This window comes from Portunus trituberculatus, chromosome 41 (assembly GCF_017591435.1).
Source record: "Portunus trituberculatus isolate SZX2019 chromosome 41, ASM1759143v1, whole genome shotgun sequence".
Taxonomy (NCBI): Eukaryota; Metazoa; Arthropoda; class Malacostraca; order Decapoda; family Portunidae; genus Portunus; species Portunus trituberculatus.
The window spans coordinates 36,979,810-37,005,807 of record NC_059295.1 but is presented as its reverse complement, the minus strand read 5'-3'; the positions used below and the strand labels follow the sequence as shown (position 1 = coordinate 37,005,807).

General features: G+C 38.8%; 1 protein-coding gene across 7 annotated transcripts in view; it reads left to right on the top strand.

The window, feature by feature from the left end:
- Positions 1-25,998, top strand: part of LOC123517119 (multidrug resistance-associated protein 5-like) — a 124,062-nt gene that overhangs the window by 41,478 nt on the left and 56,586 nt on the right. For 4 of the 7 annotated variants that reach the window (XM_045277035.1, XM_045277030.1, XM_045277031.1 and 1 more), the window contains 3 exons: positions 2,230-2,340; positions 11,178-11,311; positions 18,663-18,780. In XM_045277035.1, coding sequence (XP_045132970.1) covers positions 2,230-2,340; positions 11,178-11,311; positions 18,663-18,780 — 363 coding nt within the window. The remainder of the gene's footprint in view (positions 1-2,229; positions 2,341-11,177; positions 11,312-18,662; positions 18,781-25,998) is intronic. The other 3 variants (XM_045277034.1, XM_045277032.1, XM_045277033.1) reach the window with 1 other exon arrangement.

The window sequence follows — 25,998 nt, the reverse complement described above, 5'->3', positions numbered from 1 at the left end:
GAGAGAGAGAGAGAGAGTGTGTGTGTGTTTGCGCAGTGTCATTGCTCACTGAGCTCTTTCTGCTTGATGGATCACACAGCGGGCGGAGGAGGAATCCTTGATAAGGCAACAACTAAACTTTCAGAGGTCACATCGAGCTAGAAAGTGCATCATTGTATTCAGAATAACAAAGAAAAAATAATTATTAGTATTCAAACAGTCTTCTGACAATTTCTAGGTTTACCATTTTTACCTGTCATGGGATATTGGAAAATAGTTTAATCACTGGAACATAAGGGTTAAAGCATGTTAATTTTTTTGGGGGGTAAATTCGTATCACAAGAACGAATTAATTCTATTTCCATTAATTTCTATGGGAAAAATTGATATGATATGCGATTTTTTTTTATTTAGTACGATTGTCATGGAACGAATTAAATTCGTATGTCGAGGTACCACTGTATAGATACACTTAACCCTCGGCTATCGCGCCCAACTGAGGCTGAAATAGCCGCGCCATAGCCGAAAACATGATAGCCGAATTGAACAACTAATGGTGAAAATTGTTATTGGTGCCGCAACCACAAATTTTACTCCTAATATCCCTCATTTTTACCTTTTTTTTTTTAAATTACTGTATAATCCATTGGTACCAATTAAAACTATCAAAGTTATAACATAAAAAAAATTACATCAGCTCATTGTATTTACTGTACAGAGACTGTGTTTCATCTTGGTGGGAAGGCGGTTTTGGCCAATGAGCGCTCAGATATCCCATGACGTCATGGCTGGGCGCGCGATAGTAGTCATCTGAGGTTGCGATAATGAAATTTTAGCAGCTTTTCATGGGTGCGTGATAGGAATAAAACACGATAGCTGAAGTTGTGATAGCCAAGGGTTGACTGTATGTGTGTGTGTGTGTGTGTGTGTGTGTGTGTTTAATGGTTTGGTTTAATAGTGAAAGATGTGAGGTGCATCATTAGTTCTCCCTTTGTTATGGTGAGCATCAGCTAAATGGCTGTCACTGCCGTTTCTTGGTACTCTTTTTTTTTTTTTTTTGCACATCATTCTCCTGCTGTATCACATTACTAATTGTGCTTCTCCAGTTATAGATTTACTTCCAAATTAACTGTGCTTATGTTATGGCCAAATGCTTTCTTAAAACAACAATTTGAATAAATGAAAAATAAAAAGAAGAATTTGAGTCATTAGAAAATAACATGCAAGTTTTGAAAATAAAAAATGAATACCTAGTAATAGCAAAGAGAATCACTCAGCTGACACTCACTGTGATAGAGGGAGAAACAAGGTTCCTTCAGTCACTTTTGAGGCCTCTGTCAATATCAAACCAAAACATTAAACACATATACCCGTAAAATAATTTCTGCGTAGAATAGCATAGCCTTCTATTTCCCAGCATTACCAGAGAAACTTACAAATCTTGTGTGAAATTTGCGAATATGTTATAATTTTCTTCTTTAGAAAATATAACTTAATCCTCTTATCTTGTTTCTTCCTTTTTTTCTCCATATGTATGTATGCATGTGTATGTACTCTTTCTACTTATTAGAAAAGCCCATGCCATGCCACAGGATTATTAGATATGGAAGCTGTCATGATGTATTAGTTGGAAGGTTTTTGATCAAGAATAGAATGTTAGGCAGAGAGTAGGATGTTGGCTTGGTGGATTTGCCATGTCATTATTTAATGACATACCAATGGAAACATGATAGAAATCTTAAAGAAAAGTTAGTAAATACTAGAAAATATCTTTCATTTTTTAATAAGTCTGTCAGAGAAATTTTGTGATCTTAGAGTGTGCAGATATGGCATCAGTGTTTCTTACTGATACTTTCAATTGGTGAATGGTTTTCATACTCCTGTCTTGTTATAGAATGTGCAGTAAATTTACTCCTCTTTTACTAGAAACAATGTATAATTGTAAAGCCTTAGATTACTTTGTTTGCATAATTTGGCATCCTATAATTCAGTAGTATTTTTGATAGAATTAATATTATGCTACTGTGGATTGGAATATGTAGACGAATCAGCAAGTGAAAACATCAGTTAGATGGGGGGGGGAAGATTCGGTTGATCAAAAAGTAATAGGAAATGGTTTCAGATGTGAGATGTGGCAGTTATCTGCAGGATTGTCTGAAAAATGCACTGTATCTCTTGGAAGTAATGAAGTATAGACAGTTGTAAGGAACCACTGGTTATTTAATTTGAATAAGCTTATTTTCTTTCTAGGGTATGACAGTGATTGCCTATTTCTTGGGACAAGCACGGTCATCTTTCAATATGCTGAGGTTTTCAGTTAGAGCCATTGTTGAGGGGAATGATTCCTTTGACAGAATCAAGGTGAAGTTGGTTTCTTGAGCTTGCATGTTTTTAGTGGTGATTTAGTTTAGCTCGCTGTTGTTGATTTGTTCTTCTCTGGGTTTGATGTATGCTAATGAAATGTTCACTGAATAATGCCTTTCCTTTGAAACAGTTATTTCAGAAAGTACAGTGAGGTGATGGAATTCTATGGTGTTGTTCCTCTTAGTTGTTAATATTTACTATTTGATAAGTGATTATTTAGTTTAAGCTTTGGTGTTTCCTTTTATTTAAGAAATTATGTATTTCATCTTTCATAAGTCTTTTCAAACAAAGAAATGTCCACTTTGAAAAATGACATTCCTATGTTCAAGCACATGAAGTTATAGGATCAAAAGTTTGAATGCTGTATGCTAAGAAACGCACGTTACATTGATGCAGTTGGCAAGTTTTCTTCCATTGTACATTGATGTCATGAACAGTGAAGGTGTAAAAATAGTACTATATTCAGTAGATTACATTTTTTTATTTATATATTTATTTATTTATTTATTTTATTCTATACCCAATTTTCCTTTCACATCTTATGTGTATTAGTTGGGTATTTCATGCTAAACTTTAAATATTAAGGGGATACTTCAGTACAAGTTTCTTAGCTTTAAAGGGTCTTCATCTAATATAAATTTTTTCTACATGGCTGCTGTGTAAAGGAAATAATTTAATGTTAGAAGAACTCTTAGAAACTATTTTTTTTTTTCCATTCTCTTTCCTTTTTAGAGCACCAAGGATACAATACAGATGGTAGACTTGTGCACTGTAAAGGCCATCCCTATGAGAGTAGTATTTATTCTTTCGTGAGACTCACTGCTGCAGTCGTTAACATGATTTATTTGAACGAATGACTTGATACACATGATTCAGTGAAAAGTCATTCAATTTGAGTAAGTGACTAGCAAGTCTTGCTTCATAGTTGCTCATGAGTGAGCCAGTGAAAGATGGCAGCAGACAGGCAGGTGATTGAAATGGTGAAAAGTTGCATTAAATTAGATCTTGGTTGCATAAGAAGAGATTTCTTCAACTTTTTTAGGCTACATTAGGCAAAAATTGCAAAACATAAATTTGTGTTAGAAAAGTATTGACTGTACATGTATTGTTTTATAGGATAAACAAATTCCATTACTAATTTTGTTTGAAGATAAACAATAGTAAAAGTAAAAAAAAATTAGGAGAAGTAGACCTATGGAGAGAGGTTGCTTGAGGCCATGCAGCCTGGTGAATTGCCTTTAGATGAAAATGCAGACATTATGATGGGTTGTACTATATTTACTATATCATGGTTCTTTGCTTTAGTAACACATTTATTCTGATTGATTGTGGGCATTTTAGGCTTTTAGCTGATTATTTTATACCCAGAAAGTAAAACTTAATGATGACATTTTAAATTGACTATAGAATAAAGGTTTTAACTTTAATTAATAGTGTCATTCATGATGATCTATACATGTATGTACAGGTAACTCTCGATTTACACGATAGATGCGGTCCAAGAGGCATCGCTTGTATCAAAATTCACGTAAAACAAACTTGTAATTCTCATAAGAAACAATAGATAATAGGGGGGATGCAGGATGTGGTCCAAAAAGTTCATACAAAATACTCTATTTTTTTGGCTAAATTAACGTGTTTTTATTATTTACCATTCTACTCGTAAATACTAGAAGTGTATTTAAAGTAAAGGGAAAAGCAAGAAATAGTAAGAGAAAGCAAAAGATAATAAGAGAAAACAAAACAAAGAATACTTAAACACAACACTCACTGCGTCACTGCCTTCACCACTCACACCACAGTCAGTCACCATCTGCCTCTGAGCTTGTCCACTTTATCAAAAATCTACTTATCAAAAATAATCTTACAGTATAAAGGAGGGTATAGAAAAACCTAACTTTTTTCATATGGTAAGCCCAATTGTTTTTAAACTTTAATATTTTGTTTGAGGGGTTAAAAATAGGATATTTTGTCTATTTCATCAAGTTTTGGTGAATGGTTGCAGAGAAAAAACAGTACATTGTTTTTAATTTTTTTTTATTTCACAGACTTTATGTTTCAGTTAATTACTGTGAAAAAAAAACACCATAGAAATTTTGTGCATATACGCAACTATTCAGGACGCAGTTTTTCTAATTTTTTTTTTGTCTTTGAAAAATGAAAAAAAAAAAAAAATCCATTTCTGAAAAGTCATCGTCTCTGTGTCTGTATCTCGTTTTCAATTGACATTATAAAAAATCTGGCTCCACAAAATATTGCATTTGAGTTATTCTTTAAGATGATACCAAACAAAAGGGGATCAGAGTTTACATTGATATAGAGAAATTTTTGAAGTGTAAAAGACCTACTTTTGAGATATCAGCTCCTAAAGATTTTTTTTCAATTTGGTCATTGTTTTCATATTTGTATTAATCTCATTGACATGACATTTTTACACATGATTGTGTATACAATGGTGACTTCCTGGAACATGATAGGATGATAATGCATCAGATTCTCGCTTCTCTAGAAAATATTGTTCACTCGTAAGTCAGGACGTTGCAAGGCGCCATCAGCAGTGTCACGTCAATCTGCTACATTACGAGTGGTCTAGACATCTTTTGAGTTATGATTGGTGTGTTGAGGTGACAGAGAGACACTGTGAAGGTATTATCACCAGTCTGGGTTCAACTTTTAACCTCTGAGTCAAAATAATCTCTTGGAATAGTGTAGTCAACATTTATTTTTGATTGTATAATGATAATAGGCTGGTTGTGATGGTAAACTAGTCATGAAACAAATGTTTAAGACATCTAACACCATGTGTGAGACAGCTACAGCGTGTGGTGGGCTGCCTCATGCACGAAGCGATGATATGTATATGAATTATGCATATAATCAATGCTATAAGTGACAGCTGTGCTTATTTATCATTGTCTTGGTTGCTTTACTACATCTTGATGTTTCTGTTTCTAAATCTTGTTAGTTTATGCCTGTAAGGACGATACTTCTGAAAATTATAGAGCAACAAACGTGACACCCTTCCTCCTCCTTGTCCACCCAAACAATAGGTCTGTGATCTCACTACTAGCTATCTCCACCCTCCTGCTGATGGCTAGGATGGCAAAGAGTTGAATTTATCGAGAGAAAAATATTCATATAAAATCTCATACGTTGAAATAAACAATGTATGATACATAATTTTTTTTCCGTGTGACTGAGGCGATGAAGCAAGAGTGCGGAGCATTTAAAAATGGCTTCCTGGGAGAAATGACATTTGATCTTTGCAAATGAACAGCACAGAACGATAATTTAGGGTGTTATGGACCAAATGAACGAATAATCACAAAAGGTCTATATTTTCACTAAACCAAACCCCTAAGCTCTCCTAAAAGTAAACACTAGTAAAAAAATAAATGAAGGACGCCAATGTTTTCACCCCTCTCAAGCACTCGCCGTTGCTGTCCACTCTCTGGCGCAGTTTGAAATTGCATCTGGCGCTCAGTTTGAAAATGCAGTTGGGCCAAATCGCGTATAAGCAAACCGATCGGGCAAATTTAATTAATTGTAATATTTTTTTGGTCGCATATTAACAAAAATGCATAAATTAAATATGCGTAAATCAAGAGTTACCTGTATTTGCATTGCATGTACACTACACATTTACATGCAAGTGGAACCCGTGATAATATTTGAGCCATTTGAATATTTCTGAATCAAGGTAGACATTGTTATGGAAATCCTGGCGTAATGTCTCATTACATAATGCAGTTCCTCAGCTGCCTAACATGTAAGGCTTAAGCATGGGTGAACCTTTTCATCTACCAAGATAAGAATTAAAATTGAAAAAAAAGTTCTATGTAACAATTCCTTCTTGTTTGTATATATTTAAATTCCATTTCATGATTGGCTTACATTTCTGAAAGTTCAATTGTATACTGATCCATATAGTGAGTAAGTTTAATGGGGAAAAAATGGAATGTATTCCAAGGCCTATTGCTTTAACTCTAATCAGTTCTTCAATGCATTAATGAATGCAATTTGTATATGTATTTGTATGTATGCTTTTATAATATTATAGAAGTAAATGAAGCAATAGAAGATACAACAAACTGAACAAACAAAGGATTCAGGCAATAGAGTTAACCTCCCACCACTCTCACCACCCTTTGTGTCCAGATTTAGGCTTTTCTGGGTGCAAGATATGCAGGATGTTTAGTGGGCTTGGCTGTTCACTTAATGAGGCTTGGCACAAAAAATAAGGATAGATAAAATACAATTACTTGATGCATGGGAAAAGTGAGATGGTAGTGTGGGACTTTTCTGGTTATTTACAAATCCTAGATATCTAGGAGTAAGGAGGAGGTAGTAGACACTTACCGAAACAATAAGTTACTCCCAGTGAGATCTAATAGCACTAGTTCAGGAGGTGCTGTGAACCTTCCATTAAAGCTAGTTGTGATCTCGTTGAATGTTTCCCTTTGTGTCTCACAACTCAAGGTGGTAGTCACAGCCTACCCTCTAAAGACAGCTCTCCTTCTTCACACAAAACTACATGCACTTACCACACATACACCCTTCACTCCAAATCAAAATTTAAAAGAAAAATGGGACCTGAAATAAACAACGCCTCGGAGTCCCCCTCTGGGGAAGGGACCAAAAATGTCCCCAGGTCGGACACCTCTCCTGTTGAAGACCACAAATGCCTTGACACCTCCCTCAACTTTTTCTACATTAACTTCTGCAACATTCGCAGTCTTAGATCTAATTTTCAATCTGTGGAACACCACCTCTCCTCTACTAAACCTCATCTTCTTTTCCTCACCGAAACACAGCTGTCTGAGGCAACTGACAGTAGCCCTTCTCTGTTCCTCCTACTTTCTCTATTCTCATTTTCATTCCAAAGCTGGATGTTGCGTCTATGTACGCAACGACTTAACTTGCTCTCGTGCCCACGCTCTTGAGTCTTCCGAATTTTCCACCATCTGGCTACGACTTAACAGTCACTCTCAAACTAAATTCATCTGTGCTGTTTATCTCTCCCTAACTCTTCTGACTATAGTAATTTCTTCGACTACTTAACTTCTAAAGTGGAGCACATTCTGTCCCTCTACCCTTTCGCTGAGATTTCCATTCTTGGAGATTTCAATGTTCACCACCAGCTTTGGCTTTCCTCTCCCTTCACTGACCACCCTGGTGAACTAGCCTTCAACTTTGCTATCCTCCATGACCTAGAGCAACTGGTGCAACACCCTACTCGTATTCCTGACCGTCTTGGAGACACGCCCAACATTCTTGATCTCTTCCTCACCTCTAACCCTTCTGCTTATGCTGTCACCCTTTCATCTCCGTTGGGCTCCTCCGATCACAATCTCATTTCTGTATCTTGTCCTATTTTTCCAATCCCTCCGCAGGATCCCCAAAGCGAAGGTGCCTCTGGCGTTTTGCCTCTGCCAGTTGGGGGACCTGAGGAGGTATTATGCTGATTTTCCTGGAATGATTATTGCTTCCGTGTCAGAGACCCATCTCTTTGTGCTGAACGCATAACAGAGGTGTTAGTATCTGGCATGGAGGCGTACATTCCTCATTCTTTTCTCAACCTAAACCTTCTAAACCTTGGTTTAACTCAGCCTGTTCTCGTGCTATACATGATAGAGAGGTTGCCCACAAAAGGTACTTGAGCCTTCCATCTCCTGAATCTCATGCACTTTATATCTCTGCCCGGAATCATGCCAAGTCTGTTCTTCAACTTGCCAAACACTCTTTCATAAATAGGAAATGTCAAAATCTTTCAAACTCAAACTCTCCTCGTGACTTCTGGCATCTAGCCAAAAACATCTCAAATAACTTCACTTCTTCATCTTTCCTCCTTTATTTCATCCTGATGGCACCACTGCCATCTCTTCTGTCTCTAAAGCTGAACTCTTTTCTCAAACCTTTGCTCACAACTCCACCTTGGACGATTCTGGGCTTGTCCCTCCTCTCCTCCTCCCTCTGACTATTTCATGTCTACAATCAAAATTCTTCGTAATGATGTTTTCCATGCCCTTGCTGGCCTAAACCCTCGGAAGGCTTATGGACCTGATGGGGTCCCTCCTATTGTTCTCAAAAACTGTGCTTCTGTGCTTGCACCTTGCCTGGCCAAACTCTTCCAACTTTGTCTATCGACTTCTACCTTTCCTTCCTGCTGGAAGTTCGCCTACATTCAGCCTGTTCCTAAAAAGGGTGACCGTTCTAACCCCTCAAACTACCGTCCTATAGCTTTAATCTCTTGCTTGTCTAAAGTTTTGAATCTATCCTGAATAGGAAGATTCTCAAACATCTGTCACTTCACAATCTTCTGTCTGATCGCCAGTATGGCTTCCGTCAAGGTCGCTCTACTGGTGATCTTCTGGCTTTCCTTACTGAGTCTTGGTCATCCTCTTTAGAGATTTCGGTGAAACTTTTGCTGTTGCGTTAGACATATCAAAAGCTTTTGATAGAGTCTGGCATAAAGCTTTGATTTCAAAACTGCCCTCCTACGGCTTCTATCCTTCTCTCTGCAACTTTATCTCAAGTTTCCTTTCCGACCGCTCTATTGCTGCTGTGGTAGACGGCTACTGTTCTTCTCCTAAACCTATTAATAGTGGTGTTCCTCAGGGTTCTGTCCTGTCACCCACTCTCTTTCTATTATTCATTAATGACCTTCTTAACCAAACTTCTTGCCCTATCCACTCCTACGCTGATGATACCACCCTACATCTTTCCACGTTCTTTCAGAGACGTCCAACCCTTCAGGAAATCAACAGATCACGCGGGACGCCACGGAACGCCTGACTTCCGATCTTTCTAAGATTTCCGATTGGGGCAGAGAAAATCTAGTAGTTTTCAATGCCTCAAAACTCAATTCCTCCATCTATCAACTCGACACAACCTTCCAGACAACTATCCCTCTTCTTCAATGACACTCAACTGTCTCCTCTTCCACAATGAATATCCTCGGTCTGTCCTTTGCTCATAATCTTAACTGGAAACTTCACATCTCATCTCTTGCTAAAACAGCTTCTATGAAATTAGGTGTTCTGAGGCGTCTCCGACAGTTTTCTCACCCTCCAACTGCTTACTCTGTATAAGGGCCTTATCCGTCCCTGTATGGAGTACTCTTCGCATGTTTGGGGGTTCCAGTCACACAGCTTTGCTTGATAGGGTGGAATCGAAAGCTCTTCGTCTCATCAACTCCCTCCTCTGACTAACTGTCTTCAGTCTCTTTTTCAACACCGAAATGTTGCATCCCTTTCTATATTTTATCGCTATTTTCTTGGTAATTGTTCTACTGATCTTGCTAACTGCATGCCTCCCTTCCTCCTGCGGCAATGCTGCACAAGGCTTTCTTCTTCCTCTCATCCCTATTCTGTCCAACTTTCTTATACAAGAGTTAACCAGTACGCTCAATCATTCATCCCTTTCACTGGTAAACTGTGGAACTCCCTCCCTGCATCTGTATTTCCGAATTCCTACAATTTGTCTTCTTTTAAGAGGGAGGTATCTAGGCATTTGCTCCCCTAATTCTGGCTGACGGTTTTGGCACTTTTTGAACTCTTTGAAGAGCCAGCGCTCAAGTGGGCCTCTTTCTAACTTTCTTTTTTTTTTGCCCTTGGCTGGCCCTCTTCCCTATGTAAAAAAAAATAAATAAATAAAAAAATAAATAAATAATGTTTAGGAACATCTTGTTTTGTTAGTATAGGTAGTTGTTGTATTTTGGGTAAACAATATGCAAAGGCTTGGATTTACATATACAATATTTTTAGTGTATTGCTTCTAACCAATTTGATTGTGTAGTTGGAGTGAAATGATGTACAGATTTCTGTGTCATATGTCAAAACATTCGTATCTGAGAGAGAGAGAGAGAGAGAGAGAGAGAGAGAGAGAGAGAGAGAGAGAGAGAGAGAGAGAGAGAGAGAATTTTGAGGGAATTCTAATTGTTCATGATTTTTTGCAGTTGGTATCCTCTACTAGGAAATTTTAGAAAGCTTTTGAATGTATTTGATGGTCTTTGCTCAATAGCAGACAATGCAGTATTGGTGTCAGACTTGCTTTGCTTGATAAACTACACTGCTTTAAAGGCATGATTGCTTAGTTCATTGCTATGTGTCTCTATGGGGATTTTGGTTTCATTTGTTAGAAACCATTTATAATTTGGCAATTTATGGATCTTTGTTAATAGCATCATCAGATTGGTTTAACTATAAAGGTGCTTACTTGTACATGTAAAATCAAAAGTGAAAGTAAAAGTTTCTTTGATTACATAATGATTTGTAGTATGGTTTGAATTCATCTATGTAAATTTGAAATATTGAAGTATAATTTAATGATTTTATAAAGAAATTGATATGCTATTGGTAAAAGGTGTTTGCTCATGTGTCTTGGTATAAGTTTTTAGAATCCATTACTTTATGCCAAAATATTTATGGTTTTGTTTTTGCATTGTGTAAATGTTATGTAGTTTATTTTTTTATTGGCAGTGAACATTAAAATTTTTATAGAGACTTGCATCTTTTGTTGTGGCTTGTGTTTTCTAACTCTGAGAACTAAATTAGATAGTTTTGCTAGAAATACTTTCCTAATGAATTATAAGCATGAATATAAGCATTAACTAGAATTTGAAATTCTAATTATTTCTGGCATTAATGTTTTAATAGAATTTAAAAGATGCTTTTGAAACTAATGAAATAATGGCTTCCATAATGAGTAATACACAATGATATTGACCTAATTTGTTCAGCATACTGGCATAGTGAAAAGTGAATATAATGTTATACAGTCCTCTTATGTGTTACATCCTAAAATTCTTCTGACATACTTTTGTACCTTTTCAGAGAATGTTAATGATGGAAGAATTAAGTCCTTATCGTGGAAATCCTAAAGATTCAGGGGTTGCCATAGCATTCCAAGATGCAACACTTGCTTGGGATGCTGTTTCTTTACCAAAGGAAAAGAGAAACACTGATAGGTAAGGGTTTTCACTTTTAGCAACCTGCCATCTGGTCCATCTATTTTGAAAACAATCCACACCCTCTACCCAATAGTTCTATCATGTGTCTTCTTTAAATCATGAATACTGAGAATTGCAAATTAATTTCTTAAAATCCTGCACCCTTCAACTAAATCAGGGGTACTCAACCTTTTTAATCTCATGAACCCCTTGAAGTCCTTCAGTATTGGTCACATACCCTTTATCCACAATGCAACATCAGGAAGGGTAAAAATAGATGAATGGTTTATTGACTTAGTTTATTAAGTTTGAATTGTGTTATATATGTGGAGCAGACAAAATTTTCAGTTAATATGAGTATGTAACTATGAGGTAGTATCAAGAGCAACTAGTAGTTTACAGGAAACACTATGTGACTAGCATGCAATACATTTACCAAACAGGAGCTATATCAGACAGTTTTTGATCATTGTGGCAGTGAACTAGTGCTGCTTGCAGCTAGTTGCAACTTGTTACTAGTAAGAGTGATAGATAAGTTACTGTGTGTGTGAATAGCATAGCAAATAATAAGTCAGAATTAAATATTATAGGTTTGCAAGGTTGTGTGGTAGCTGTAATCGAAGAGTGCTTTCTCTTTTTCTCTCTTTGTTAACGTTGTTAATGCATCTTGCTTCTAGTGGAGGACACATCTAGTGTAGCACATGTAGGCCACTTTGAATCCTACAAACAGGTTTGCATTTATTCAAAACTTAAATACTTTGAGAAACCTGCCCCAAAAAAATCCTTTTGTGTATCACAGGTTAAGAACCCCTGAACTAAGTAATTTCTCTTTTTCAGATATCTTGTTGATTATGGCCAACTGGTGCTCATTGTCAAAGTTTTTCTTTTTATTATTATTATTTTTTTATTTATTGATTTTTTTATGTTATGGCCTATAGTGCCTGTAGGCATACTTGAAGAGTATATGTGGGGAAGGGCTGTTCAGCAGACAATTTTATTTATAGTGGTACCCATATTAGGGGGCCCATATCACCACCCAAGTGCATCTTTGGTGTAACCACCCAGAACCTGGGTATCATGGTGACATGTAGGTAACTTTAAACCACTCGCCAAGTGTGGTGGGATTCGAACTCACACATGGACGTCTGTCTGATCCAATGCTCATCACCTTATCCACTACACCACTGCCTCCCTGATGTGTGTGTGTGTGTGTGTGTGTGTGTGTGTGTAATTCACCATGGTCGTCTGCTGGTCACCCAGCCAGTCTTCCCCATTACGGAGCGAGCTCAGAGCTCATAGACCGATCTTCGGGTAGGACTGAGACCACAACACACCACACACCGGGAAAGCAAGGCCACAACCCCTCGAGTTACATCCCGTACCTATTTACTGCTAGGTGAACAGGGGCCACACATTAAGAGGCTTGCCCATTTGCCTTGCAACGCCGGGACTCGAACCCGGCCCTCTCGATTGTGAGTCGAGCGTGCTAACCACTACATTACGTGTGTGTGTGTGTGTGTGTGTGTAATTAACCCATTTGCCCCGGAAGTTAGAAAACATGCGCCGCGCTCCATCCGGGCGGCCCGCACGCGCCAAGATTTGAAGCTTCAGTATTGAATAATCAATGTTTTAGCCATAAACTCAATATATTCATCACATACTATATATCAGGATGTGTAAAAATATTTGTATGTTACAATACACTTCCCATTGCTATGCTAAAAAGGAAAACAATACAAAATTTTACTTTTTATATTTTATTACGTTTTTTTTTTTTTATAACAGTTCGGGAGATTTCTCCCTGAATCTCTTGGGTGGTGGTGCTGTGATGGGAGAGGTGGAGGGCTGTGAGGGAAAGGCGTAAGTGGAGGGGAGTGCAGTGAAGCCGGAGGTGGAGGGCTGTGAGGGAAAGGTGGAGGTAGAGGGAAGTGTGGTGAAGCCGGAGGTGGAGGGCTGTGAAGGAAAGGCGGAGGTGGAGGGAGTGCGGTGAAGCCGGAGGTGGAGGGCTGTGAGGAAAGGCGGAGGTGGAGGGAGTGCAGTGAAGCCGGAGGTGGAGGGCTGTGAGGAAAGGCGGAGGTGGAGGGAGTGCGGTGAAGCCGGAGGTGGAGGCTGTGAGGGAAAGGCGGAGGTGGAGGGAGTGCGGTGAAGTCGGAGGTGGAGGCTGTGAGGAAAGGCGGAGGTGGAGGGGAGTGCGGTGAAGCCGGAGGTGGAGGGCTGTGGCCTGGTGGTGGTGAGGGTGGGCAAAGGAGGTGTCTTGCATTGGGTGGTGGGGAGTGGTGGCTCCAGGCATAGAGGGTGGTGGCAGTCCCTCACCACCCCTACTTCATCCCCACCAGGATACTCAAGGGTGGGCAGAGGAGGTGTCTTGCATTGGGTGGTGGGGAGTGGTGGCTCCAGGCATAGAGGGTGGTGGCGGACCCTCACCACGCCTACTTCATCCCCACCAGGATCCTCAGGCTTATGGAAAGAGAAAGATAAAATTTGGATTTCATTCAATAAAATAAAGCCTCCATAATATATACAGTACAATATATAATTTGTTTTCATATAATGAATTATATACTTACTAAAATGAAGTACACCAGCTCCGACACCTGGTATAAGGGCACCTTCACCCTCTTGCCCTCCATGACGAAAGATGAATGGACCATATAGCTTATAAAAATTAGCGCAATATATGGCAATCATATATTGCCATATATAGTATTTCTGTCTGTACAGATAGCCTAAAGTGTCTTATATCAGAGTGAAGCATCTCATTTGTGGTAAACACTGTTATTTATTGTTGAAAAGAGTCCCCTAATATATCTAGCATTTGCATGCCAGCATGTGTAGCAAATGGCAACATATACCTGTCATGAAAAATATACATTATTTCAAACGTGAAACAAATTGCGCGCGAACAGAGAGAGAGAGAGAGAGAGAGAGAGAGAGAGAGAGAGAGAGAGAGAGAGAGAGAGAGAGAGAGAGAGAGAGAGAGAGAGAGAGAGAGAGACACACACACACACACAGACACACAGACACACACACACACACACACACACACACACACACACACACACACACACACACACACACACACACACACACACACACACACACACACACACACACACACACACACACACACACACACACACATGGTAGCTCAGTGGTTAGGCGCTGGCTTCACAAGCCAGAGGACTGGGGTTCGATCCCGGCCGGGTGGAGATATTTGGGTGTGTCTCCTTTCACGTAGCCCTGTTCACCTAGCAGTGAGTAGGTACGGGATGTAAATCGAGGAGTTGTGACCTTGTTGTCCCGGTGTGTGTGTGCCTGATCTCAGGCCTATCCGAAGATTGGAAATAATGAGCTCTGAGCTCGTTCCGTAGGGTAACGTCTGGCTGTCTCGTCAGAGACTGCAGCAGATCAAACAGTGAAACACACACACACACACACACACACACACACACACACACACACACACACACACACACACACACACACACACACACACACACACACACACACACCCATTGAACTATAGACCAGTGTCACTTACAAGTGTGGTAGCTAAGATGTGTGAGAGGGTGGTGAAGACTAGATGGACAGACTTCTTGGAGAAAAATGACATACTTTGTGAGTGTCAATTTGGTTTTAGGAAAGGGCGTTCATGCACGACAAACCTGATATGTTACTATTCGAGGGTGATAGATGTAATACAGGAAAGAGATGGTTGGGCTGATGGAATATATCTGGATTTAAAAAAGGCCTTTGATAAGGTACCACACCAGAGACTGATCTGGAAACTTGAAATGGTAGGAGGAGTGCATGGCAGTTTACTAAAATGGATGGAAGACTTTTGGTAGGAAGAGAAATGAGAACAATAATTAAGGACAGACCATCAGAATGGGGATTGGTGGAGAGTGGAGTTCCACAGGGATCAGTGTTGGCACCAGTAATGTTCGCAGTCTACATAAATGACATGGTGGATGGGGTGTCCAGTTATGTGAGCCTATTTGCAGACGATGCAAAATTGTTAAGAAAAGTGAGATGTGACAAAGATTGCGAACTACTCCAGGAAGACTTGGACAGAATATGGAAATGGAGCTGTACATGGCAAATGGAGTTCAACACGACAAAATGCAAGAAAATAGAGTTTGGCAAGAGTGAAAGAAGAATCAGGAGTATGTACAAGATAGGAAATGAAGACATAAAACCAGTCATGAAGAAAAAGACCTTGGGGTGACAATTACCAATGACCTATCGCCAGAGAGACATATAAACAAAATAATTGGAGAAGTATTGAACTTATTGAGGAACATAAGAGTGGCGTTCGTATATCTAGATGAAGAAATGATGAAGAAAATAATTACTGCAATGATAAGACCGAGGCTTGAATATGCAACAATACAGTGGGCTCGAACTTAAAGAAACACATAAGGAAACTAGAGAAAGTACAGAGGGCTGCAACGAAAATGGTGCCTGACTTAAGAGATTTGACTTATGAAGACAGACTGAAAAGAATGCAACTTCCAACCCTGGAAAACAGAAGAGAAAGGGGAGACCTGATAGCAATATACAGAGTGATGATTGGCATGGAAAAATGGATAGGGAAGATCTGTGTATGTGGAATGGAAGAATGTCGAGAGGGCATGGGAAAAACTAAAATGGCCACTTATAGGAGAGATGTGAAAAATATAGCTTCCCTCATAGAAGGGTGGAAGCATGGAATAGTTTAGACGTGGAAGTGGTCAGCGCAAGGAATATTCATGATTTTAAGAAAAGCTGGACATTAATAGATATGGAGACGGGACAACACGAGCATAGCTCTTTTCCCGTATGTTACAATTAGGTAAATACAATTAGGTAAATACACACACACACACACACACACACACACACACACACACACACACACACACACAGTAAGATTGGATAAGTGTAGATATGGAGATGGGGACACAGCATAAAGAGGCCCTGTAAAACTACAACTAGGTAAATACACACACACACACACACATGGCTAAGCGAAAAAAAGCAAAAGAAGAAGCAAGTTTCACATGACACACACACACACACACACACACACACACACACACACACACACACACACACACACACACACACACACACACACACACACACACACACACACACACACACACACACACACACACACACACACACACATAGATGGAATTTAATATAGACAAGACCCATGTTATGAAAATGGGAAGAAGTAGATACAGACCAAACAGGGATTACAGGCTGGGTGATGAGAAAATTAAAGAGACCAATGAGGAGAAAGACTTAGGAGTAACCGTGCAAAACACTTTGTTACCGGAGAAACACATTAACAAGATTTTTTTGAAAACATACAACATGCTTCAAAATATTGGCCTTGCATTCCACTACCTAGATGAAGGAATGATGAAGAAGATATTATGTACCTTAATAAGACCCCAGCTAGAATATGCAGCATGTGTCTGGTCACCGCATATGAAGAAAAATGTGAAGAAGATAGAAAGGGTACAAAGGCTGGCAACAAGGATGGTACCAGGACTCAGGGAGTTAGACTATGAGGAAAGACTGAGGAAGCTGGGGCTGACCACATTAGAAGAGAGAAGAATAAAGGAGACATGATAACTATGTATAAATTGGTGAACAAGATTGACATACTGGACAGAGAGTTGATAAAGGTGACCACAAGTAATCATCTCTGAGGTCATGGAAAAAAGCTAATAAAGGACATCTGTCTAAATGACGTGAGAAAATACAATTTCTCGCATCATAGCATTGATAAGTGGAATAAAATGAGCAGTGATGTCGTTGACGTGGTGTGTGTCAATCAGATGAAAGAGAGATATGACAGGAATGGACAAGAACACAGGTCACAGAGAGCTTAGCTCGGGCCCTGTAATACACAAATAGGTAAATACAAATAGGTAAATACACACACACACACACACACACACACACACACACACACACACACACACACACACACACACACACACACACATAATAAAAAAATGTAAAAAGAAAAAGTTTCAACATGTCAACACACAACACACACACACACACACACACACACACACACACACACACACACACACACACACACACACACACACACACACACACACACACACACTGTGTGTCAGAGACTGCAGCAGATCAAACAGTGAAAAAACACACACACACACACACACACACACACACACACACACACACACACACACACACACACACACACACACACACACACACACACACACACAGGAAATGATGAAGAAATTGATAAGTACTAAAATAAGACCTAGATTGGAATATGCAGGAGTTGTGTGGACTCCCATAAAAGAAACACATAAGAAAATTAGAGAGACTACAAAAATGGCTACAAGAATGGTTCCAGAATTTAAAGGATGGCATATGAGGAGAGACTAAAGGCAATGGATCTACCAACCTTGGAGCAGAGAGAGAGAGGGATCTGATACAAGTTTATAAATTGATTAACGGAATGGATGAAGTGGATAATGAGAAACTGATCCTGAGAGAAGAATATGACTTTAGAAGCACAAGATCGCATAGTAAGAAACTAAGGAAGGGACGATGTCTGAGAGATGTTAAAAATTTAGTTTCCTCAAAGATGTGTTGAGACTTGGAACAGTTTGAGTGAGGAAGTGGTATCAGCAAAGAGTGTACATAGTTTTAAAGAAAAATTGGATAAGTGTAGATATGGAGACGGGACCACACGAGCATAAAGCCCAGGCCCTGTAAACTACAACTAGGTAAATACAACTAGGTAAATACACACACACACACACACACACACACACACACACACACACACACACACACACACACACACACACACACACACACACACACACACACACACACACACACACACACACAATATGCAAAAACTACGAATGGAAACACTATGAGAGCGCTCTCTCTCTCTCTCTCTCTCTCTCTCTCTCTCTCTCTCTCTCTCTCTCTCTCTCTCTCTCTCTCTCTCTCTCTCTCTCTCTCTCTCTCTGTAAGCTGGTGGCTGTGGCTGCTACAGCTGACGAAACTGAGAAAAAATAAACCTTCATGCGAAAACTTATTCTTGTCTGCGATATAATAGTTACATATATTCATTTTCCTAGATAATATACATATCTAAGAGAACGAATGGCTGCTGGTTTTCTTGGGTACACTCATCTAAAATGCTTATGGCCGACAAGATGTAATAATACGTCCCCGGACTGGAGGTAAGGCTTGTGGACGCATATATACGTCACCGGACTGGCGCGTAGCCACCATGACGTATATATACGTCCCCAGACTGAAAGGCTTAAGATGCAAATATTGTTGAATTGCTTTCATTTTATTACAGCATCAAGAAGAAGGAATCCAGTAAAAAAATGACATCCCAAGCAGACCAGTTACTGTCTCAAGAGGTGCAGCTCCACCGTGTTGAAGTTTTGTTTGGACTGAATTTCACGATAAAAAAGGTAAAAGAAAGAGAGAAAGAAAAAAAGCTACTTTGTTATAAGATTTGAATGCTGATCTAATTGTTATCCCAGTATTTCTAGTAAGTGGATCAGTATGCTACACTCATGTCCTTAGTTGTAGTTGCAGATTATGAAATTCATTGATGGAATGTTTTTTTTATGTCTTCTTACTATAGTAAGATAACACATTTTAAGAAGAAAAAAAGAATATATATATATATATATATATATATATATATATATATATATATATATATATATATATATATATATACAGGTAACTCGATTTATGCTATAGATGTGTTCCAAGAGGCATCGCGTATATCAAAATTTGGGTAAAACAAACATGTAATTCTCATAAGAAACCATAGATAATAGGGGGATGTGGGATGTGGTTAAAAAAAATTTGTACAAAATACTCTATTTATTTGGCTAAATTAACATGTTTATTATTTACCATTCTAAATAATAGAAGTGTATTTAAAGTAAAGGGAAAAGTAAGAAATAATAAGAAAAAGCAAAAAATAATAAGAGAAAACAATAAAACAAAGAATATTTAAACAAGACACTCATTGCTTCAATGCCTTCACCACTCACACCACAGTCAGTCACCATCTTTCTCTGAGCTTTACCACTTTATAAAAATCCACATAAAAAATAACCCCACATGCAGAAGAAGATGAAGGACGTTTTGTGGCCATCTTGGTGAATTATAGGCAGATTGAAGAGATTTCGTCTGTACTCAGTGCTGGCAGACTGCACATGAGGCACGAGAAGAACGGAAGCTGGATCCAAGATTCTTTAACAACATCAGAACAACCTCATGCCGCAAAATGGCATCCATGAACACTTGAAGGGATAGTAAAGAGGTTGCTCTCAGGTTGCTGGTAACACCACCTCTCCAGGTGGTGTTACTGTCTTATATATGCATTTATGTTCACAGAACAACATTTCTATTAGCTTTTTTATAAACCTTGCCCCCAAGAAAGGATTGTTTTGTAATGCATAAAGTGAAATCTTACATAGAATACCAAAAAATAAAGCAGAGATGAGATCGCCCACAGATGAGGTGGAGACTTGCGGCGACTCAGCCGCTTCTTCTTCTTCTTCTTGTGACCCTTTTAGCTTGTGTGTTGTCTTTCACGACATTTATGTTTCCACTCCTCTATTGCCTGCTATAATGGATATCATATCTTATTATTCATATACGCTCATGCCATGAGGATAACCTCGACTCCGTGGCACTGAGTGATAGTGAATTACTAATAAAATATCGCGGTGTTGCATTAGTAATTCACTATCACTCAGTGCCACGGAGTCAAGGTTATCCTCATGGCATGAGCGTATATGAATACTAAGATATGATATCCATTATAGCAGGCAATAGAGGAGTGGAAACATAAATGTCGTGAAAGACAACACACAAGCTAAAAGGGTCACAAGAAGAAGAAGAAGCGGTCGAGTCGCCACAAGTCTCCACCTCGTCTGTGGGTGATCTCATCTCTGCTTTATTTTTTGGTATTTCATGTAAGATTTCACTTTATGCATTACAAGACAATCCTTTCTTGGGGGGCAATTTTTGTAAAAAGCTAATAGAAATATTGTTTTGTAAACATAAATGCATATACAGTGATCCCTCGTTTATCGCGGTTAATGGATACCAGAACGCCCCGCGAAAGGTGAAAAACCACAAAGTATGATTTGCCGCCCCCCACCCCCCCAGGAATTTTTATCTATGTGTATGTGGGTACCAGAATGTTTCAAATATGTTAACAGTATTTATACTTTACATATACAGTATTTTACTTAAATCTATTTAATTATAAAACCTTATACAGTAAGTATACATTTACTCTCTCTCTCTCTCTCTCTCTCTCTCTCTCTCTCTCTCTCTCTCTCTCTCTCTCTCTCTCTCTCTCTCTCTCTCTCTCTCTCTCATGATACATAACAATCACCCTCTTCTGCCCTCTTTGATCATATGCAAAAATTTCACTTTTTCACTGATGGTCATCATCTTCCTCTTCCTCTTCCTCTTGGGCGCGCTAGAGGAAGCTTTCGCAGGGGCACAGGGCTTAGGCGGCATAGTAAGGGCTTAATGAATCACTACTTAAACAAAAAAAGTTGTCGCGAACACAACACTAAGATACAGTATGCGAGACAGTCAACAGCGTGGATGAGACTGGCAAGATACAACCAAGGCCCATGGAATAAAAGATCGACCTACGAGGCATTTAAAATGGGTCTAATATGCACATCCGTGGTGTCAACGGGTTCACAAGTGGTCAGAACGGGGATGTTGGTTCAGTTAGCAAGCTGCCTGGTAGGTGTTCACGTGCTTCTCTCTCTCCCATTCTCTCTCTCTGTTCCGCACCAACATCGGTCACAATGCCGAGTTGTGTTGTGCATGACTGTTTTAATTATCAGTAGTATATAATATGTAGTATGTAGTATGTGATAAATGAAAACCATTATTTTTTTTTCCTGGTAATTTTGCACCTTAATACATTAGTAAATTTCTGATGTTCAATTATTGAGAAGTAAATTTCTGATGCCTAGTTATTGAAAAGTCCCCATTCAGTTACTTGTGGAGATATAAATTACCTCAGTTATATATGTAATGTAAAAATTAAATAATAAAGATAATAATAATAATGATAATAATAATAATAATAATAATAATAATAATAATAATAATAATAATAATAATGAAGACAGCAACACTATATTAATATTGATATTAATAAGAGCAAAAGTTTAATAATAGTACAGTAATGATAATAATAATAATAATAATAATAATAATAATAATAATAATTAATAACAGCAAGAGTATTGAGATCATTAAATATGATAATGATACAACGGTCAAAGAGAGAGAGAGAGAGAGAGAGAGAGAGAGAGAGAGAGAGAGAGAGAGAGAGAGAGAGAGAGAGAGAGACACTTGCTGGCAAGCAGAGGGTGTGGGGCAGTAATAGGAGGCAGAGAAGCCTTTACAAAACTTGTCTCTTTTGCCAGGGCAGAGCGGAGAGTGTTAGGTTTCCATGTAAGAAAGACACGTCCTGGGAGGAAGCTCCCCTGTTGGTGAACCTGCTGACGTCACTAGCCCCAGCTCTTTTCCCCTTAGAGCTGCGTGTTGGTTGACCTATTCTATGGGCCTTGGATACAACAAGGGAAGATGTTGGGTGAGGCTGAATATGTATACGAACAATATATGTACAGTTCGTTAGACGAACGTTCGTTAAGCGGAGTATTACTGTATATATATATATATATATATATATATATATATATATATATATATATATATATATATACGGAGTATATTTTGTACGTAACTTGAGTTTCCGTACATTTCAAAGCATATTATCGAGTTTTCAACCAATCATTGTTTATGGTCATTCAGGTAAGTTAAAGGTTATATTGTTATATTATTTAAAACTATGTAGGAATATGAAACACAAGCTTGTTTTTGTTGTTGATTAGGGCCACGAACGCAAAGGACTGCAGGTTGCCAAGAGGGGTGGACGCCTGAGGTCGCCAGGAGGGTGGGCAGGTCGAATGTTGTGACGCCCAGGGCGGACAGCTGGGAGCGTAGTGCAGTGCGGTGGGAGTAGAAGCGTGGGCAGCGGAGCAGGAAATGCAATAGGAAAGGGCAATAGGGATCAGCAGACAGGCACAGACGTTGCAAGTGAAGTGCGAGTGTCGTGTGGCCCAGGCAAAGGCTCCGGAGTTGTTATTGTTGTGATGGATGCGCGAGCCCTCAAGGTTGTCAACCTCCCGTTGTCATGGTAATGGGCTTCCCATTTTCTTCTTCACTCCCTCACACACAGCTGCTGCCTCCCTTCTCATGTCTTTTAATTATGTCCTCCTTTTCTTGGAGCGTAATGGTTTTCCTTTTCTTAGCATCACTGCTGTCACTAAGGAATTTTCTCTTTGGTGCCATTGAGCAAGATACTAAGAACTTGAGTCAGTAAACGCAGAAGTAGGATTACACTTGCCAGGGGCGACGGTGTGGTAGAACTGAGGCAGGGTGTTATTGTATTCAAGCGTGAGGCGGGCGGTGTGGCGGGTAACCACTAGTGACGTCTGGCGGCCAACAATAAAAATAAATCCCGCGCTTTATGATTTATAAATTTTCAATTTTTTAAATCTTAAATTGTCTTATAGTGGACTGACGTAACTACGAGTTTGACGTAACTCGAGACCGACGTAACCCGGGACTTTTTATATATATATATATATATATACACACACACACACACACACACACACAGTAATACTCCGCTTAATGAACGTTCGTCTAACGAATTTCCGGTTTAATGTGCTATATAAAGTTAGACCAAAAAGTCCACATAATGTACAACCACGTTCGTTTTAGCAAATTTTCTGGGTTTGAATTTGTAGGGTGACGGACTGAACGCGGCAGCTTCGCTGTGATTGGCTGGCTCCCCGCCTTTGTTTCTAGTGCTCCTGGGGCCGGATCCAAGAAGCTGGTTGGTGTTTATTTTGGTACAGACAACCTCCATAGCAACCTCCTGCTCACATACCAACCTTCGTGAAATAGCATCCACAAAGATTTGTTGCTCTTGGCGGGTGGAGGTTGGTAGCCCGCCTGAAAGTGCTCATTGGCTGCCAGGAGCTGGATCCAAGAAACTAACAACATCAGAGCAACCTCCTGCTGCGAAATGGCATCCATGAACGCTTGGAGGGACGGTAACAAGGTTGCTCTGAGGTTGCTGGGAACACCACCTCGAGAGGTGGTGTTACTGTCTTATATATGCATTTATATATATATATATATATATATATATATATATATATATATATATATATATATATATATATATGTATATATGTATTCATGCATGTACATAAATAATAAAAACACATGTTAATTTAGCAAATAAATAGAGTATTTTGTACAAATTTTTTTTGGACCACATCCCACTTTAGCAAATAAATGGAGTATTTTGTACAATTTTTTTTTTTTTTGGACCACATCCCACATCCCCCCTTTTATCTACTGTTTCTTATGAGAATTAGATGTTTTTTTTATGCGAATTTTGATATACGTGATGCCTCTTGGAACGTATCTATCGTGTAAATCGAAAGTTACTTGTATATATATATATATATATATATATATATATATATATATATATATATATATATATATATATATATATATACAGGCAACCCCCGTTTAACGAAGGGGTTACGTTCCTAAAAAAACACTTCGTTAAGCGAAACTTCGTTAAGCAAACTGATTATAACAAGTTTAACCCCTGATTTGAACTTCCATTGAGAGTAAACAAAGCGAGAGTGCATCATAGTACAGTAAAAGGTTTAATGAAAGTAAAAATTATGAAGTTAAACATTTAGGTAGTTTAATTTAAGTCATTATAATGTACACTAATGTATGTATGTACGTAACTTTATAATGTTGATGACCTTAACTTTATGAAGGGAGGGAGAGTGAAACAGGAAATACACTAACCGGCAAACTGTGGAATGTAAACAAAGTGCGCATCATGGTACCCTATACAAAACTTATGTACCACATTTTCACAAGGCTTTCCATTTTATCTATTGTAGAGTCACGAGTTCTGGTGGTTCTTTTAGCTTGCAAGGAAGATTAGGTCTCACTAGCTTTCTTAATAGAGTCTCTTGACTTGAAAATAGTAGACAGTAGATGGAGTCAAGCCATGGTGGGAAGCAATGTTATTAGTTTTCTGGCCTTTGTGAATAATACTTCGAGAGTAAGACACTTCCTGCTCTTCTTAAGAACTTTAGGCCACATTGCAGGGCGTTTTGGTGGTAAGTTGAACTAAAGAAGATGAGCTGCTGGTGACGCTGTTATGTTTTGACTGGGCAGTGAGTGGTGCGTGTGATCTTGATCTTGATCTTGATGCTACAGGTGACAGAATTTCTTCTGAGTCAGGCCTTTGTATCGGCAGAGCCTGTGTTGTCCACGAGAGGCTTAATCTTGAACTTTATTCTACAGGTGTCTCAGGATTTCTCCTGAGGCAGGCCTTAGTACCAGCAGCTCCTGATGTATTCAAAAGCCTGTCAGCTTGCATGATACGGTAGGGCTTTCAAATTTGGAAAAAAAATTACCTGGATAAAACTTCGTTAAAGCGAGTTTTGTGTTCGTTAAACGAGCAGATGGTAGTAAAATGAAACCTTCGTTATAGCGAAATTTCGTTGTGTGAACCTTCGTTAAACGGGGGGTTGGCTGTATATATATATATATATATATATATATATATATATATATATATATATATATATATATATATATATATATATATATATATATATATATATATATATATATATATATATATATATATATATACACAGTAAGTCCTCGTTTTACACTAGTTTAGTATACGATAAATTTGCAGATACGATAATTGACAATTACTACCATTTTTTCAATTTACGAAAAAAAAATCACACTTATGATATTTGAAATTCCCACTGCCTGTGATTGTGGTGCTGCACTGCGACCAACAACAAACCAGTCACTTTTACGCCACCACAACGAATAACAGTGAGACTGTACATGGTGATTTACTTACATTATTCTCTGCATTTAAGACCAATTCCTGTCCAAAATGTCCCCGAAATGTAATTTGGATTTTGGTGAAGTTGGTAAGGTTAAACGAGCCAGGAAAAGTTTAACGTTGGAAATGAAGCTTGATATAGTCAAGAGAAAAGAACTTGGGGAAGGCTCGTCAGCTATAAGCCATTTCCTGAATTTACCACAGTCAACAGCTGCTACTGTTTTGAGGAATGCTTCAAGTGTTAAGGAGGCAGCAGCTAATGCTTCAAGCCTGCAGGTAAAATTGCAGACAAAACATCGGGAACCCATTATGGATCGGATGGAGGGTTTACTTAAAATCTGGATAGACAGCCAAACATGCCAGCATGCCTTACTTGTTGAGCCTCATTTCAGAAAAGGCCCTGTCTATTATTGAAACCTTGAAGGTTGAGATGAATGTGAAGGATGTGCAGTTCAAGGCCAGCAAAGGCTGGTTTGATCGTTTTCAGTGTCGGTCCAACCTACATAATGTGAAGGTGTCAGGTGAAGCCACCAGTGCTGATCATGAAGCTGCACAGAAGTTCAAGCCAGAGTTAGCAAAATTAATTGCTGAGAAGGGTTACAGTGCAAAGCAAGTGATTAATTATGATGAAACAGGCCTTTTTTGGAAG